This window comes from Ostrinia nubilalis, chromosome 2 (genome assembly GCF_963855985.1).
Source record: "Ostrinia nubilalis chromosome 2, ilOstNubi1.1, whole genome shotgun sequence".
Classification (NCBI taxonomy): domain Eukaryota; kingdom Metazoa; phylum Arthropoda; class Insecta; order Lepidoptera; family Crambidae; genus Ostrinia; species Ostrinia nubilalis.
Window position 1 is genome coordinate 901,270 of NC_087089.1, and position 17,575 is coordinate 918,844.

A 17,575-nucleotide genomic window follows, 5' to 3' on the forward strand; every position below is an offset into this window, starting at 1 on the left:
ATAGAGGCGCGTCAATTGCATTTGATAGTGCAACACTGGATACAGTAGTACCTGTATTAAATTAATAGGCTAACTTTATGTATCAGGATTCAGGATTATAGGCTTATTTGATATTTTCATAAATTAACAAAAAAATATTATATTATAGGTAAACTGGTTTAAATAAATTAAATGAAACCATCAATCGAGCAAGTAGGATTTTATTATTATTCATCAATAATCAAATTCTGAACTTGAATATTCAACTACAATGTCTGCTCATGAACGCTTCAAACTCGGTACTCATTTCCAAATTCCATAAAATTCAATACTTACAAAGTGACAAAAAACTTTAAAATAGGTAGTTGAAACAAACCACAGCTAATTTTCGTAGTTGACTGTACTATACAATAAACATGTCAGTCAATTTGACAACCTTTGTCGGAAACATTATTCAATGAAAATATTGTCCGAACCCTTAGTATTTCTCTTCGACAAATACTTTAACACATTGTGAACCACTTTTCTTTCACGACTATAAAAAGATTTTAGCAATTTAATTCACAAAATCAATTGCGCACATTTAAAATAAAGTTTGTTTACACTTTGACAGCAATAGACTGACATGCAAGGTGACATGTCAATGAAGTTTTCAGTTACTGTTGCCATTAAAAGAAATTAGTACCATTAATTTTCCGCAACATGGCGAGGGTTTTTATGTTCCTGGTCAGGCTATAAAATGTTTTATACATTATCTCATATCTTTTGATTAACACCCTGTATAGACTAAAGCATTATTATTGGCCTCACTTGGTCCTCAGACGGTGACCTGCACGTTTTGGACGATGTTGGACCACTCCACTTTCGACGGCACCATGTAGAATGCAGGCGCCACCTTCTGTCCGCATGGGCATTTGCAACCTGTGAAGATACATGATTATTATTACTTAAGGCTATTTCCTCATACACAAATACTCGATTTTGGTATGCAGAAATAGTAGCTTCCTATCCTTCCGTCGATCCTTAAATCTCAAATTCAACCCGATCGAGTTATCTGGGCGCTTCGCTGGAATTCGACGCGTTCGCCCCGTCCGTACCAGAGCGTCGATGTGACGTCACGGTCATCAGGTGCGCAGATAACTCGACCGGGCTGTAGCTATCCTGTATACAAGCTCACCCATGACCCAGCTGAAGCTGCCGAGGCGCGTGCGGCACTTGGGGCAGTGCAGCTTGCCCTGCGGCGCGTGCGTGACGCCCGCCATCCACGCCGTCAGTGTATACAGGAGGTGCGGGATGTATACAAGCTCACCCATGACCCAGCTGAAGCTGCCGAGGCGCGTGCGGCACTTGGGGCAGTGCAGCTTGCCCTGCGGCGCGTGCGTGACGCCCGCCATCCACGCCGTCAGTGTATACAGGAGGTGCGGGATGTATACAAGCTCACCCATGACCCAGCTGAAGCTGCCGAGGCGCGTGCGGCACTTGGGGCAGTGCAGCTTGCCCTGCGGCGCGTGCGTGACGCCCGCCATCCACGCCGTCAGTGTATACAGGAGGTGCGGGATGTATACAAGCTCACCCATGACCCAGCTGAAGCTGCCGAGGCGCGTGCGGCACTTGGGACAGTGCAGCTTGCCCTGCGGCGCGTGCGTGACGCCTGCCATCCACGCCATGGGCTCCACGAACCACATAAGCCGGCACGCCTCGGCCGCGTCGCGCGCCGCTATGCTACCGTCTACGAGGTTGCCTTCGCTGTAGCCGTCTAGGTGCTGGAATGGGATGGAACATTGAATTAGTCATAGAGCAATCAATAAGGATTAAAAACCCGGTCTGTGAGCACGTAGAATTTTGTCCAATGACCCCAAGCTACCCATCCTTATCGCTCGCGCGTAATTATATTGCTGTCGCGACTGTGCGACGGGTGCCCGCAGTGAGTGTGCGAGCGCGACAGCAACATAATTACGCGCGACCGATAAGGATGGGAGCTTGGGGTCATTGGACAAAATTCTACGTGCTCGCAGACCAGACTATACCACATTAGCGTCGTAAGTAACGTCGTCGACTAACGAGCACTTGTACAGCGTCAACGCAGCGTGGGTTTAGCGTCGCCAATGCTGAGTAGTTGTCGAATGATCACACGTGTTCATTATAATCTACGCAACGCTGGCATCGGGTAATTTCGTCCTCGCGTCAACGCTGCGCAGGCGCTGGAAAGACGACACTGGAAAGACACATGTTCTCTTACTTAACTAAGCTCGTCATTTATTCAGTCATTGACACAGTTCAATTAAACATACAACATGAATAGTTCCAGTCACCACCTTGTACCCGACGCTTTTAGGTAGTAATAATAATAATATCATCATATTTACCGTTTGGGAAGAAGCAAGTAATTCCCAATACAAGTATTTAATTTTCTGTTTACTTACTGGGAAGCCTCGGCACAAAATTGTGTCATTTAATATTTATGAATAGAATATTTTATTTTACATTTTATTTTATTTTGTTTGGAAAACATACAGTGAAACAATAACAGATTAAGGGGGTGCAGCGCCGACGAAAAATTACGATTTGCTAGCCGAGATAGCGGTGGCGCAACGAACTAACACGATCGCACACAAACTACTTTACAGAGTAGAGACAAAAGAGACTCAATACAGAGTAAAAACACGTATTTCACTAATTTTGCTAAACAAAACGTGAGTTTATAATACTTTAATTAGGTTTTTCCTAATTTGATTTTTTGTTGGTATTGCTGCGAAAATTCTTACACAATAAAAATCCTAACTAATATTGATTCTTCTGATGAACAAAGGCGTTAAAAAAGTTTCGTAAAAGAGTATTTTTCCTAGACGTTCAATTCAAATAGGCTGTTAATGTAGCGTCTTTCCATTCTATACATGGCCAGAACGCAAGGGTGTGAAACTAATCGAGTAGTTTGGAAATAACTTTTTTTTACTAAACTCTTTCAAACTGTATGAGCAGTTACGCAAATACCGCGTACCTAATACTCTAAATAAAAATGTTATCAATTTATTTATTTAATCCTACCTAATCAGTTTATTTTAAAAAACCACTTACCCGCAAGAGTGTTAAAAATCTAGTTTTATATTGATTCGATAAAATACATTTAAGTAATAAGAAATAAAAATACTCTTAAATGTAATTCCATATTTTACTGAATAAGTATCAAACTAACTTTTTAACACTCTTGTCAAGTGAAAGTGGTGTAGTATAGTTTGAAACGGAGAAGCGAGCATCCACAATACAAATTAAACACGACTGTATTCAGTACGCAAAATTCGTGTATACTTTGTACTGTACTTCTGACGCAAAGTGGAAGTGCATTGTAGTAAATTCGCATCCACCTTATTTTAAGTGTCATTAAATAAAGTACAATCACCGATATCATTATTCGTATTGTATGGTGCGGTAAATCCCAAACTAGACCTAAATATATTAAAAACTTACCTTGAAACAAATAATAAAAAAATGATACTTTAAAAAAAAAACTGCTTTTAAATTCATGTACTTTTGGTTATTTGATAAATTTCTCCAAAAAATGCCCCTATAACAGGTAGTTTTTATTAATTTATGTTATTTTCTATCGTATTACCTTTGTAAAACCAAAAATCGCATGTCTCTATCCCTATCACAACATTTGCTATGATCGTTTGAAGAGAAATGAGGAGATCCGTAGGAGAACCAAAGCGGGCGTGGCACATAGCTCGTACAGCTGATGGCCGCTGGCGCAGGAATGTTCTTGAGCGGCGACCACGAGCCGGAAGACGTAGTGTGGGCAGGCCTCTTACTAAGTGGACCGACGATCTGGTGAAGGTCGCGGGTGGTACCTGGATGCGAGCGGCGCGGTACCGGTCTTTGTGGAAATCCTTGGGGGAGGCCTTTGTCCAGCAGTGGACGTCTTTCGGCTGAAACGAACGAACGGCAAAGAAAGGTTGCAAGGGTTTTCTAGCCATAATTATTAACTATAAAATAAGTAAAATATTTTTTCGTAACAATCGAAGTCATAACAAAAGAGATACTATTTGCATGCTCTGCGCTCTACACTACTCTGTAAAGGATTGACAAACACACATTTGACACTTGACAGCTACGATAAAGCAAAACGCCTGATGATTTCTTCACGGCAAAGTTTTTTTGGGAAAATCAAAAATTCTCAATATTAATGCATTAATACGAGAAACGAAAAAGGGGGCGACCTTCAAAATATTAATTTAAACATTTCCATATAAAAAATATTGCTTCTTACGTTAAATTAACAAAGTTCTCGAAGAAATAAATTTTCCATATGTCTGCATTTTAAATGTTGTTTATCAATTTTTTACGTATTTATTCAAAATTTCGAAAAGGCGGCGACCTAGATCAAGGATTGGGCTACCCTACACAAGTTCCTTTGATGTATTTAAGTCACTAATCGCAGAGAACTCGTGATTTAAAAATGTGTCAATTTTAAGGATTCTGTGCAGGACCCCCTTAATAACCACTGCTTGCTACTATAGTCTGGTCCGTGAGCACGTAGAATTTTGTCCAATGACCCCAAGCTACCCATCCTTATCGCTCGCGCGTAATTATGTTGCTATCGCGACTGTGCGACGCGCGCCCGCAGTGAGTGTGCGAGCGCGACAGCAACATACTACGCGCGAGCGATAAGGATGGGTAGCTTGGGGGGTCATTGGACAAAATTCTACGTGCTCACGGACCAGACTATAGTACATAATAATAGTTTCATCATAAAGATACTGGGACATGTAAAAGCGCTTTTTTCAGAATATAAATAACTTTCATACCTGACTAGACCCCTCCTCGCCCTCCTGACTGTCATCAAGCGGCGCCTCAGCCTGGTCGCTGTCGTCCTCCAGGATCTGGCACGCGAGGCTCTTCAGCTTCTTGATGAGGAGCTCCCCGTTCTCCGCGCAAGTCAAACCTGTGAGTTTGCTGGGCGGCGGCCTGATGCCTTTCTTTGCCAGTTCCACTTTCACCTGAAAATTAAAATACAAGATATGATTAGTATTTTGTATTTGTCTTGCACAAATTACTGATAATCCTGTTAACCTTTCCAGCGATGTTAAATATTTATTTATCAACTAGCGGCCGCCCGCGACTTCGTACGCGTGGATCCCGTTTTACCCCCTTAGGGGTGGAGTTTCGTAAAATCCTTTCTTAGCGGATGCCTACGTCATAACATTTACATCAACAACCTGCATGCCAAATTTCAGCTCGATCTGTCCTGTGGTTTGGGCTGTGCGTTGATAGATCATTATGTCAGTCAGTATGATTGTTTGGAGCGAGTTCACCTAGATAGTTCAGCGGATGACAGGGTTCGTCGAACAACAGAATTTCAAATAGGAAGTTCGACACTACCGTGGTATTAATATTTTGTAATAGATTTATTATGAAAAAAATATTTATGCATTTTAAAAGTTTCAACTATACTCAACATCAAATAAACCGCACCTTCCGCGACGCGAACTTTAACGATTTTCTTCTGACACAATCATGGTGCCCCAACAATATTGGTGTTATTTGAAAGCCCAATAAATATCCTTAAAGAAAAACACATTTAATTTCTTAATAAATGATTAACATATACCATAAATGTGACTTGAAAAAATACCTCACTTTGGGCCCACCTATGGGATCAATTAGACCAATTTTTATGGTTATAAAACCAAATAATGATCTCACGTGTCCTCTTTAACAGATGGATAGCAATTAAACCCAACTTAACAGTTTTATAGCCATAAAAGTTGGCTCGAGCGTAACTACCTATTTTTTGAAGAAGTGACTCTGGATCCTTCTAAAGACACATTTTTGGGGTAAAAACCTTTCCTTTAATGAAATGAAGGTTAGAACTAGGCTTTTAAATGGTACCAATATTGGTGGGAAGTGGGGATGCATACGTTTGAAAATGCTTGTCGCGGGAGGTGCGATTTATTTGACGTCGAGTGTATATGTGTAAACTTCAATAATAAAGAAAATATTCTTCTGATCAGTTTCGCTGCAGTTCCAATGATTGTTTAACTTCCTCAGGACAAACTTGACCTTTACTGGTTGGGTTTTTAATTAAGCTACACAATGGCGACAGCCTCATCATAGTAGGGGCCCACCAAGCGATATGGAAATCATTGGGGGTGGCCTATGTTCAGCAGTGGACGTCCTACGGCTGAAATGATGAAGATGATGATAGTGCTTTAACTAAAGGTTAAATATAGATGACCTACACTGAACAGTCCCACCAAACCAATAGTTTCCAACATGACAAAAAAATGGGAACCAGCGATCCGGTATTGACGGTGGCGCCCTGTCAATGTCACGGGTGGGACAGATCATCGTATTGGGTCTATATCACTCACGGAGCGTGGTAGATGCGGTATGATGTTGCGCTGGCTGGCCACGACGCGGCGGCAGCGTCGGCAGCGGTAGACGCGCGGGTCGGGCCGCTCGCGCGTCAGCCCCGGGTCAGGCTTCACTAGGTCCGCGAATAACTGAGGCAGGATCTTCACTGGAATCACATAAAAGTCCATTTAAACGCACATGTTTTATTTATTTTATTTGGGATAACAAAAAATTGCGCAATATTGCAAATACAACTGCTGAACATTAAATAAACTTATACTACACTCGCGAGCAAAAGTATGGAATCACTTACATGAAGTTGTTTCCACGCGATCTTGTGTACTAACGAATTTGTTAGTAACAAAAAAAGTGGCACCATTTTAAAGATTAAACTTTTAACTTTAAATTGATATCAAATTTATTTAAATCACATCAGTATTTAAAAAGATATCCCGGTTAATGTGAAGAAGTAAGGAAAAAGACATGTATCAACTCTTTGATACGTCGCGAGTTGCGGCCTATTTACCCCCTATAAAAGCACATGTTTTCGGATTTTGCTTTCACACGTTGATCCTTACACATCTCCGCTTCTTTTGACACTTTACCTGGGATTCTACACCTTCAGAAGCAGCACAAATCGTTGCACTATTGCAAGAAGAGCTCAGCCAGTGGGCTGTCGCACGTCAGCTCCACATAAGCCAGTCCTGGGTTTCGAAAGTTTTAAGACGCTTTCGGGAGACTGGTGGCTTTATCCCGAGACCAAGTTCTGAACAGCGCCGGTGCACATCGCAGAGGGATGACCGGTTTTTCATGTCAACCTCTCTATAAAATCGTCATTTGACTGGTATCGACGTCCAGCAAGAGCTCAGAAATGTTCGTAGAATAGCTGTTAGCAAGTGGACAGTTCGTCTAAGATATAAGCAATAGAATTTGACTTAAAAAAGGCCTGCCACGGGCTCGAAACTGACGGCAGGTCACCGATAAGCACGCTTTCAATTTGCTCGTACACATCTCGATGATAAGTTGAGCAAGCCACCCCTATAAGCCACTGTTTCAGCGAACCAGCACTGCACAAATCTCTCCCCAGGTCGCCTATAGACTCGACCTCTTCGACTGCTGCATTGCAAACACAGTCTGCATTCATCGGAGAACAAAACTCGCCTCCATTACTCGCCTTCCCATCAAAATAAGTGCGAGCTAATTGAAAGCGGGCTAGTCGGTGACTTGCCTTCAGTTTCGAGCCTGTGGCAGACCTTTTTGGAGTCAAATTCTATTGCTCATATCTTAGACGAACTGTCCACTCGCTAACAGCTATCCTACGAACATTTCTGAGCTCTTGCTGGACGTCGATATCAGTCAAATAACGATTTCATAGAGAGTTTGACATGAAATAACGGTCATCCCTCTGCAATGTGCACCGGCGCTGTTCAGAACTTGGTCTCGGGATAAAGCCACCAGTCTCCTGAAAGCGTCTTAAAACTTTAGAAACCCAAGACTGGCTTATGTGGAGCTGACGTGCGACAGCCCGCTGGCTGAGCCCTTCTTGCAATAGTGCAACGATTTGTGCTGCTTCTGAAGGTGAAGAATCCCAGGTAAAGTGTCAAAAGAAGCGGAGATGTGTAAGGATCAACGTGTGAAAGCAAAAATCCGAAAACACGTGCTTTTATAGGGGGTAAATAGGCCGCAACTCGCGACGTATCAAACAGTTGATACATGTCTTATTCCTTACTTCTTTACATCAGCCGGGATATCTTTTTAAATACTGGTGTGATTTAAATGAATTTGGTATCAATTTAAAGTTAAAAGTTTAATCTTTAAAATGGTGCCACTTTTTTTGTTACCAACAAATTCGTTAGTTCACAAGATCGCGTGGAAACAACTTCATGTAAGTGATTCCATACTTTTGCTCGCAAGTGTATTACGCAACCAGCACTATTATCCTCATAGTAATATTACAAACTTATTTTGGTACAAGCTAACCAAGCAAACAAACAGTGTTATATGTGCTTTAACTTTATGCAAAGAAGAGAAAAAACAAATACAGTTAAGGTACATTCGTTAATACATCAAGGATGCACTTTCAGTGTACCTACCATGAGTTTACGTTAGGTGTGCTCGCTAGCGAAAACGTCAAAAATCTCTATGGAGATTTTGTTTCTTGAAAGTAGCCGCTAGGGGCGCTGCACAATATGTCATACAATTAATGTCATTTTTTTACGCAGTCGCTAGCGAGCACACGTAACGTAAACTCATGGTAAGCACACTGAACTTTGAGGGAGACACTACAAATAAATCGATATCAGTAAAATATCTGTTGTATGCATCCAGTAATATGTGTGAGATAAAGTGATGCCCGAATGACAAAAGTGGTCAAACTGCACAGAAAATATTAATATGATTTTCCTGAACTTCAATCAAGGCCCTTCCTAGGGTTTATAAACACATCCCAATATAGCCTACCCTACCTACCACTACTTCAGGACAACAATAATATGGTAATGTGTGTGGGGCAGGACTGTGAATTGAACATATTTGTTTTATAACACCTATATCAAAATATTTACTACTAGCTTTCCGCCCGCGGCTTCACCCGCGTGGAATTTTGTCACAGAAAAACAATATCGCGCGCGTATTTGCTCAACGTTTAGACCTACCCTGGACTACGACAAACCTTTTAAAACCAAAATCAGCTTAATCGGCCCAGCCGTTCTCGAGTTTTAATCAGACTAACGAACATCAATTCATTTTTATTTATATAGATAGATAGAAGATAGATAATCCTTGGAAATAACATACCTTGTTTCAGTTTCTGGCCAGCCATTTTCAGCCTAAACTGCTTGAACCTAGGGTCTTCTCTGTTCAGTGTGTAGCCCATATGACCAAACAGCTTCAGCTGGGCCACGAATCCCACGTTAGGGGAGACGAAGCGCCGTTTGCTCTTCACTAATACATACGCTTCTTCGTAGCAAAGACCATACTTCTCCATTATGTAAGCAATTACAACGGCAGCAGAACGGGAGACACCAAAGAAACTGTAAAAGGAAGGAAGTAATTAAAATAAGATGTACAGACCAGCATATCAGACTATACATTATTGTTGGAAAATCTGTATTATTACAGCTACATAAGGTATCTCCACATTGCTGTGTGGAAGTCATTGGGGGAGGCCTATGTTCAGCAGTGGACGTCCTGTGGCTGAAATGATGATGATGATGATAAAATATCTCAATGTAACTTGATGAATGTCTGTACATCATAATCTGTTTCTTAAAACTTCTCCATCGAAATCACCTACCTACTTACCTCTGGTACTACTCACCAATGAACAAGAACAGTGCCCCCGGAAGCGATGGCCTCCCTGATGAAGTTATTAGTCTCTGGCAAATGTGTGATTAAATCCTCTTTTGGCATGTCAGATACTGAAAATTAAGTAATAAAATACACCATTCATATAATACTATTAACAAAACAAACTTGTTCATCATTCAAAAAGTGTAAGGCCTGGTTTCCATTAGAGCGGAGCGGAGTGGAGAAATGTTTTGAATAACCAATCAGATTTCATTCAGATTGATTGAAACTGGCAGAATGAAATCTAATTGGTTATTCTTTGCGTTGGTGGAAACTGTGCCTTGCTGGAACAAGATAAGTTTTAAGCATGAAGATTAAAATTTAGAACTAAACTTACATTGAACAAATCGGAATGTGAGGTTGGGCCTGTCCAGGATAGTTCTCGGCAAAGGCACCAGGTCCAGCGTCAGAATGTGCGTGATTCCCAGCTGCTGCAACATCTTTTGGTCGTGTGCGCATGCCACATTGCCTATAATTTAAAAGTAAATGTTAAAGGTACATGGTTGTCACTCGAGAAGGTATGTAGAAATGTTTCATGTTGGATAGTCATAATTGGCCTACAAAATCTACTAAAAACATTGTACATTGTTACAGATTGATATTGTGCTGTGTACTATCCTTAAATAAATAAATAAAAACAATGTTAATGATACAATATTTTTGTTCTTAGTAGGTGGCACACATGTTTTTTTAGGGTTTAATTTTTACCTCACTAAACTTATGTTACTCTTAAAACTAAGAAGGTAGAAACATATAGTTGCTATCTTAAAAGAAAGAGGGCAGGTTTGTAGATAAGTTAAATAGTGTTTTGATAAATACCAAGGTATAATCCATCGTCAATGAGGTCCACGCTCACGTCCACGTCTTTCAACTCGTCGAACTCGGAGTCAGTAGCGTGGATCTGCACTTCAGCCACTTGTCTTGCCATTTAGACCAACTATTCAGCACCTACCTACATGTAAAGAAAAATATTATTTTTATCACGTTCTTCGTGCACTTATTTCCGCAGCGATGGGACAAATATCGAGTAGATACAGCTAAAAATACACATGTGAAATTAATTTACAATTTAAGATAGAAATAGGGCTGTGAAATTCGTTGCAAGCTGGTGCAAGCATGTTTCTAAAAAATATGATGTGTAATCAAAATGCAGAAAAATGATCAATACCGACATAAAAACTAGTAATATTATTTTACCAGAGATATTTTAACATGAATAAAACTTCGTTTAAAACTAAAATGTAGTTTAAATTACAATATAATCAAAAATAAATAGATTACAAACCTCACAAAATAATTCACCCGCGCAGATTATGACATTTTGTTTTTTAATTTGAATGACATTAAGATCTGAGCAAAGACATTGAAGGATATACAACTTTATAAGTTTTTTCTTTTTAAGGAACTACTTTAAAATACCTACCTACTAGAATGTCTGATTCATTTTATATTGTCATGTTAAAAAAAATCGTTTAAGCTTAAAATTCATCTTTGGATAGATGGCGTCAAACGGAAACTTTGAAAGCGCGCGTAAGTTTCAAACAAGTTTCATTTGGTTTTAATGAACAATTATTTTACAATAAAAACAATAAAGAAAACTTTTTCAACAATCGAAACAAACTTGTTCAATAAGCAATTTTCAAGGAACGTCTTTATTATACTTTTTTCAATAATAATATAATTAATGGATACTTATCAAATATCTTAAAACTTGGAATTTTCCACTAAAGAAGCAACCATGGCCTACAATACTGTTGCTAAATTAAACATGAAAACTTTCCAAAACTCCACTTCTTTTTGGAAATCCTAGATTTACAAGGACAAAAATAAAATTACAGGGATTTACCAATATGACCGGGGCATGAGCGAGCATTGTATTCAAAGTGATGAATATTACCTGCTTACTTATTTGCTGAAATGAAAGTGTATTGTCTTTTACAATATTACCTACATTCTGTACATATTTGAAAACTATAAGTACTATAGTGGTCACCTCTACCTCCATAGGCTATGCTACTTATTCATCAGATTAATTTTTAAGTATTTTGTATGTAACTATCTAGTAAGTGAGACATGCTTGCATACAAATCGCCAAAAAAATTGGTTTAAAAAATCTGTTTAATAATTAAAGCCACGTTTAGGATCAATTCCACTTTTAACCTGTGGTACTGACCTACTTTTAATCTAATTATGCTAAGGCCAACTAAGTACTTACTCAAATGGCATAATTATTTTCTTCGTACAAAATGCCAGATGCCAATTGTTTCGCCACGAGCAGTGAATCTTGGACTTTTAGTTGCAATGGGTACAAAGTCCACCAGATTACCTCCGTGGATGCGTAATGCCTTTCGTCATGTCCAAAGTCCAGGCACAGTAACCTACTGCTTCATGGTTAAACATTGCATTACTAGACTAGGGGACTAAGTACCTACTTAATCTACCTAGCAAAATGTTGCGGAATATGCCCCGCGTCTACCTATAGTCGAAAGCGAATCTCAATATCAACCGTTTATTGCTGTACCATATTAAAACATACATTTACCTACATTAGGTCTTAGATTTAAATGAACCTAGTAAGTAAGGACTAAGGCACAGTCATTTTGGAAAAAAAACAGAAACATCTCCCTATTAGTTTACAACTTCTACAACCGCTAAGGCTTCTTAAGGGTTCACCATTTAAACAGGTAAAGTAATAACCCTACGTCATGCAAGAATATGGTAGTTATATCATCGTTGGTTGTCGCAAAACAGGATAATGAGCCAATGTTTTGTCACTTGACTTTGCCCAATCGTGAACTTTTGACCAAAAGAAATTGGCGCTGGTTGATACCTACCAAGTTACCTACCCATAATGATTGTTGCAAAATTTGTTGTCTGACGACATATGTAGCGAAATTGCAGGTTTAAGTTTTATTTGCTTTAACATTTTCCTTTCTATTCTAAGCGTAATGACTTTCCTTATTTTGTATTTAATGCCTACACATACGTAGGTAAGTTCCATTTATATGTGCAGCGGTTAGGAAGATTGTTTAAATCTTTTGCATTCTTATCAAACTGATAACAATGAATAATTAGGAGGAAATACGAGGTCACACTGCATGATTAACCTCCCATCACGACTTGTCTGAAATTTATTAATACCTATGTGCTGAAACCAAGTTTGTACCTAACCTCATTCTGCTACAACTTACTTACACAATATAAAAAAGGAAAACAATCATAAATTCGAAAACTTCCAACCCTCTAATAAAAATACCAAAATCTATTTCCCTCTAAGCAATTTCTTACAGCTAGCAACAGCATTAACTGGAAAGTAAGAAGTCTCAATTGACTCATCGCAAGGCCGAATCTTGGATGTGGTATGTGGTCACTTGCATAACTGCATACCTCTCGAGGCATGACTAAGCAAATAATACTGGCAACTAAGTAGTTTGTGCAGTTTTTTCTTTCTTAAGCTCAGGCACAGGAGATCGCAAATCAGACACTTACTTAATTCTGGAGTGGAGGCCACGTGCCGGAAAACGCAGCGTGGGACGTCCACCCATAGGGAGGACTACTTCATAAAGGTAGCAGGAAGGCGCTGGATGCAGGTAGCGATAGACATCCTGTGGCTGAAATTAAATGATGATGATTAAAACTATTAATGTACTTATAGGCCGTCGTGTTTATCTTGGTGTACGTACAGGTACACCTACCTACGTCGAAGACTTTGACTTCACATGATTTTGCACATGGTAAAATGACCTCGGATGAAACTTAACCCTTGACCTTTTGCTTCGCTTATTACAGTAATAGTGAATAAAGTCACACGATATATGTAATTAGTTATAGCGTCTTTCACTACATTACACGAACTTAACTAAACTTTATATTCTTGAGCTTTTAACAACAACAAAAAATCCAATCAAGCAATTTATATTATGATGTTAAAACTTGTAAAGTATCATAAATATAGTATGTATGTATATTAATTCGTTCGTGAAGGTGCCCCGTTTGTTCATGAATAACAAACAACTTTTACAGTGCGGTCAATATCAAGATCTTGAAAGACTTAAGACTGTACGTAAACTTCGAGGTTGAGTCGATGTATGCAAAGGATTTTTAATAACAGTGCATTCGCTTCCGTAAATATGTAGCAATTAACTCAAGCTTATCAAAATACCTTGTAGAGTCGATTTATGCGATCGTAATGCAACAAGCCAACAACCCCATACCATAAAATTTATGATTACTTTGATGAAATTGCGGTCTGGCTGGTATAACACGCTTTTTAATTATTATAGGATTCCCCTCGTACCTTTGGTTATAGTTTGATTTACTTATTACACAAAAAAAGAACATTATTAAAAATCTTCCTCTCTCCTAAAATGCAGTGTCCCCATAGTTAATTATTGTATCTAACTTAACGATACCATATTATGTAACATTATGGATGCAATAAATGATTGAATATTGCGTATTAATTTATATTGTTAAAGTACAGAATAGTCCCGTTAACAGTAATTAATGAGGTTAAAGTGCAACTTTGTAGCTTTAAGCTTACTAATTAAGTAGGTACTACTCTTAAGTTAAGTTCGACATCGAATTTTACTAACATCTCACAACTCTAGTAGTTAAATGAAAGAGGAAAAGCTCACATTATAATAGCTACACTGTTTGTTAATGTTTACTGTTAAATGCTTAAGTGGATTTATAGCTTTGTTTAACGCTCTTACATAACTAAGTAAGCGTTATGTAAAGGGCGCCTTTCATAAGGTTCGATGGCATTCAGCCGCCAGCTGATATAAACGTGGAAACTCGAGGTAGAGTCGAGAAATAACCGGTGACAACTGCGTACTTACCTAAGTAACTACTCTTTGATGCGATTGGATGAATATTCTTTCTTGTAATTTACTATGGATGCAATATTTTAGGGCCTATATTTATGCTTTAAAAGTCAGTCAGACTAAAAGCCTATCCATACCCTCTCATACTCGGAATATTTTATTACTGACCAGACTTGGTAACCAGACTAACTAGTTTCTTGTAGGCAAAGTAGGTACTGTATTTTATAGTCAGGAATCTAATGATTACTTAATACTTAACTGCTTTATCGTGTAGTAAAACATATTTTTATGAAAATTAATTGAAATGGATGTTACATTCATAAACTGTAAGTTATATCATATTAATTTCTTCGAACAACAAACATCGAATTGAAAAATTCCATAACGACTACTTAGGTTTGATATGAGTAACTCACATACGAGTACTTACTGCAAACTGCAAAGTTACAAAATTAGTAACAAAGTAACTTTCATTTTCAATTGACAAAATCCTGGTCATTCTGACCCAGGGTCGCCGTTCACGTAACTGTCACGTCACGTCGCCGGGTTAATTGATCTCATTGAGTCAGAGATGCCATCATCATGCTACTGTTGGACGTGACCACGAATAATGTCAGACAGTAGCCATAAAAGCGTGGTTATAAATAATACCAAAATCACACCGTGTCCTGTTCATAACAATATATGTTTTATTAAAGTGAATAAATTAATAGAATAAACACATACCACTGACTCTAGATATCTTTAATAATGGCTTCAGGAAGTTCAGTTAAGAAAGATTTACTAAATTCTCCTTGAAGGGAAAAACAGTTAACATGTCCGAAAGTCTGAAATAGGAAACTAGGTTACTAAGTTTATGCAGCAATTAAAGTATTTTTTATGTTTTAAAATGGATTGAATGACTAGATAAGATAAAAATCAGCACCATAAAATTGTAAAATTCGCGCCTAAGATCAAGCATTCCTTCATATTCATGATGTCATGACGTGATGACACTCCCCCTTGGCACAATACCTGTTCAAACACACCGCCCCCCTCTCTACCAACGAGTCCACATCCATAATTAAGCGGTGGAATAAGGCTTCCTTAACAGCCGCAACGAATGTAGAACAAGAGGTTACGTGAGCGGCGCGGGCGCAGCCGCAATACGAGGAAAGCGCGTTATCGCCGATCGGGAGACTTCTTAACCTATATTTTTGATGTTTTTAATGTTCATTTGACCCACTGATGATAGCCAAATCTAAACATAGATAAATCTCATATACCTAATCTCTGTGTACCTACTTTTGATCATCTTTCTTCTGTCAGCTTTTTTCCCACTTTAGTCTACTTAACTATCTAAAATCAGCAAGCTCATCGAACAGTCGTTCTGCCTGCAATCTGTATTTTTTCTGGACTTTCGCTCTTAGATTCTATTCTTAAATGTACGGAAACTTATTCAAAGTAGTTAGGTAAGTGTGAGTGTTAAACTAGTGTTCAAAATATTCAATTTATACTTTGATTTGATCTTGTTAAATCCACCTGAAAAAGTTTTTTATTCAGCCAATTACAGTCTACTAAAGGGCCTAAGCTTTCTCCCCAAGGTCTATCACCGTTTTATTAAAAAAATGAATTTATCAATTCAAATGAGGCTTGACTACTTACTTAGTTATTATACAGTCAGTAGACAGTATTTATTGAAAATATAGTAAGATAGCTCAACTGGTTCACTGCTTTCTATAATGAGAGTTATTTCAGAACTTGATAGGATTATTGCAATAATAATGATTTAGAGCCTTACACGCCAGCAGTACGCAACGCAACATTTCGTCATTTAGTCGAGCTGACCAAAACTGTAATATCGATGGAAAGTACTTGGTCATGATGATTATGCGTTTTTGAACAGATAACACGCATTGTTAGGTTTTAATGTAACTTTGTTCATTTTCTTGATTTACTTGTGAATTCGATTTTCGATCTGAATGTCTTGCGAGTGGTAGGGCTACTAAAGTAATACTGGGACATGTAAAAGAGCTTTTTAAAAGCCTACTTGCAAAATAAATGAATTTAAATTCGATCCCAGACTTTAGAAGTACCTACCTACTTGGTAACGTGCAATGCAAACTAAGGGCTGCTTACAAAGTTGTCGATGCAAACAATAAGAAGAGTTAATCATAGATTAACTAAGGAGTTAATATAGTGTCGTGGCACTCGTGGCAGTTGTGGTGGCTGAAGAATATGGAGTTGCTGCAGACTATGGTGCACTTAGTACAAAGTAAAGTGGAATTTCATCTGGTGACGAAATAAAGTGGAAGTTGCTTCATAAGTGGTGCTGAACGAAGTTCATATTGACTGTGCGAGTGAAGGACATCTGAGGCCGATTATTTAGTAAACAAACTATGCTGACTAACGATGACAAAATTTTACGTTAATGTCATAATCCGACCAATAATGGTCAAAACTGTTTCTGGGAATTACCTGCCTTAACCTTGCATAAGGTGTTAGGAAATAGAATATATTAATGCTTACTCGACCAACTTTCTGTTGCGTTAACATCGCAATATTATCATGTTATGACTATGACGTGATCCATGCGAAATTATTTAATAGAACACGGCATGAAAATTTTCAAAATAAAAGTTGCGCAAATCATTTTCATTGATCCGAAACTCGAAATCAATCAACCTGTGTCACATAACTCAATAAGTGCCTTTTATTTTGTAATTTTAATAAATCTAAAACTTAGTTATTAGGTTCTGCTTCCGTGCTTCTATAACAACTGCTAAGGCTGTAACGATACAATCAATAAAGTTGAGGGTCTATTAAAACATAAGTAGTTAGATTTTTAACGGCTGACATCACTTACAATGGGTTCAGACATTGTAATTATATGAATTTTACAAAATTTACAAGGTCTTATTGTATTGCACATTACCTTACACGTCTTGCAAAAATGTAGACGCATTAAAATCAGACGAAATTGTCGAATTTATTTTAATGCCTCACAATAGTTACAATATTTTCGCCTAACCACCAATTTAGACTCAAAATTTTCCCTATTCCGATTTCTATAAAATTTCCAGCTCCGGTTA

At 38.4% G+C, this 17,575-nt stretch overlaps 1 protein-coding gene across 1 annotated transcript; it reads right to left on the reverse strand.

Annotated features, from left to right (window-relative positions):
- Nucleotides 1–184: 184 nt before the first annotated feature.
- On the reverse strand, nucleotides 185–10,988 carry LOC135085875 (dual specificity protein phosphatase MPK-4-like). Its single transcript, XM_063980664.1, has 9 exons — nucleotides 10,964–10,988; nucleotides 10,498–10,630; nucleotides 10,016–10,147; nucleotides 9,650–9,749; nucleotides 9,127–9,362; nucleotides 6,348–6,496; nucleotides 4,782–4,973; nucleotides 1,157–1,742; nucleotides 185–900 (listed from the first exon to the last, which is right to left on the reverse strand). The coding sequence occupies exons 2-9, from the start codon at nucleotides 10,604–10,606 to the stop codon at nucleotides 797–799; spliced, it is 1,608 nt and encodes a 535-aa protein (XP_063836734.1). The 5' UTR covers nucleotides 10,607–10,630; nucleotides 10,964–10,988; the 3' UTR covers nucleotides 185–796.
- Between the last annotated feature and the right edge of the window lie 6,587 nt (nucleotides 10,989–17,575).

What these genes read in the sequence shown, in the direction of transcription:
- LOC135085875 (XM_063980664.1), bottom strand. Translation starts at nt 10,606, where the DNA reads ATGGCAAGACAAGTGGCTGAAGTGCAGATCCACGCTACTGACTCCGAG. An exon ending in CACATTCCGATTTGTTCAAT is followed by an intron (nt 9,750 to 10,015) that starts GTAAGTTTAGTT and finishes CTTAATTTTCAG; the next exon opens with TATCTGACATGCCAAAAGAG. An exon ending in TACCGCATCTACCACGCTCC is followed by an intron (nt 4,974 to 6,347) that starts GTGAGTGATATA and finishes TTTAATTTTCAG; the next exon opens with GTGAAAGTGGAACTGGCAAA.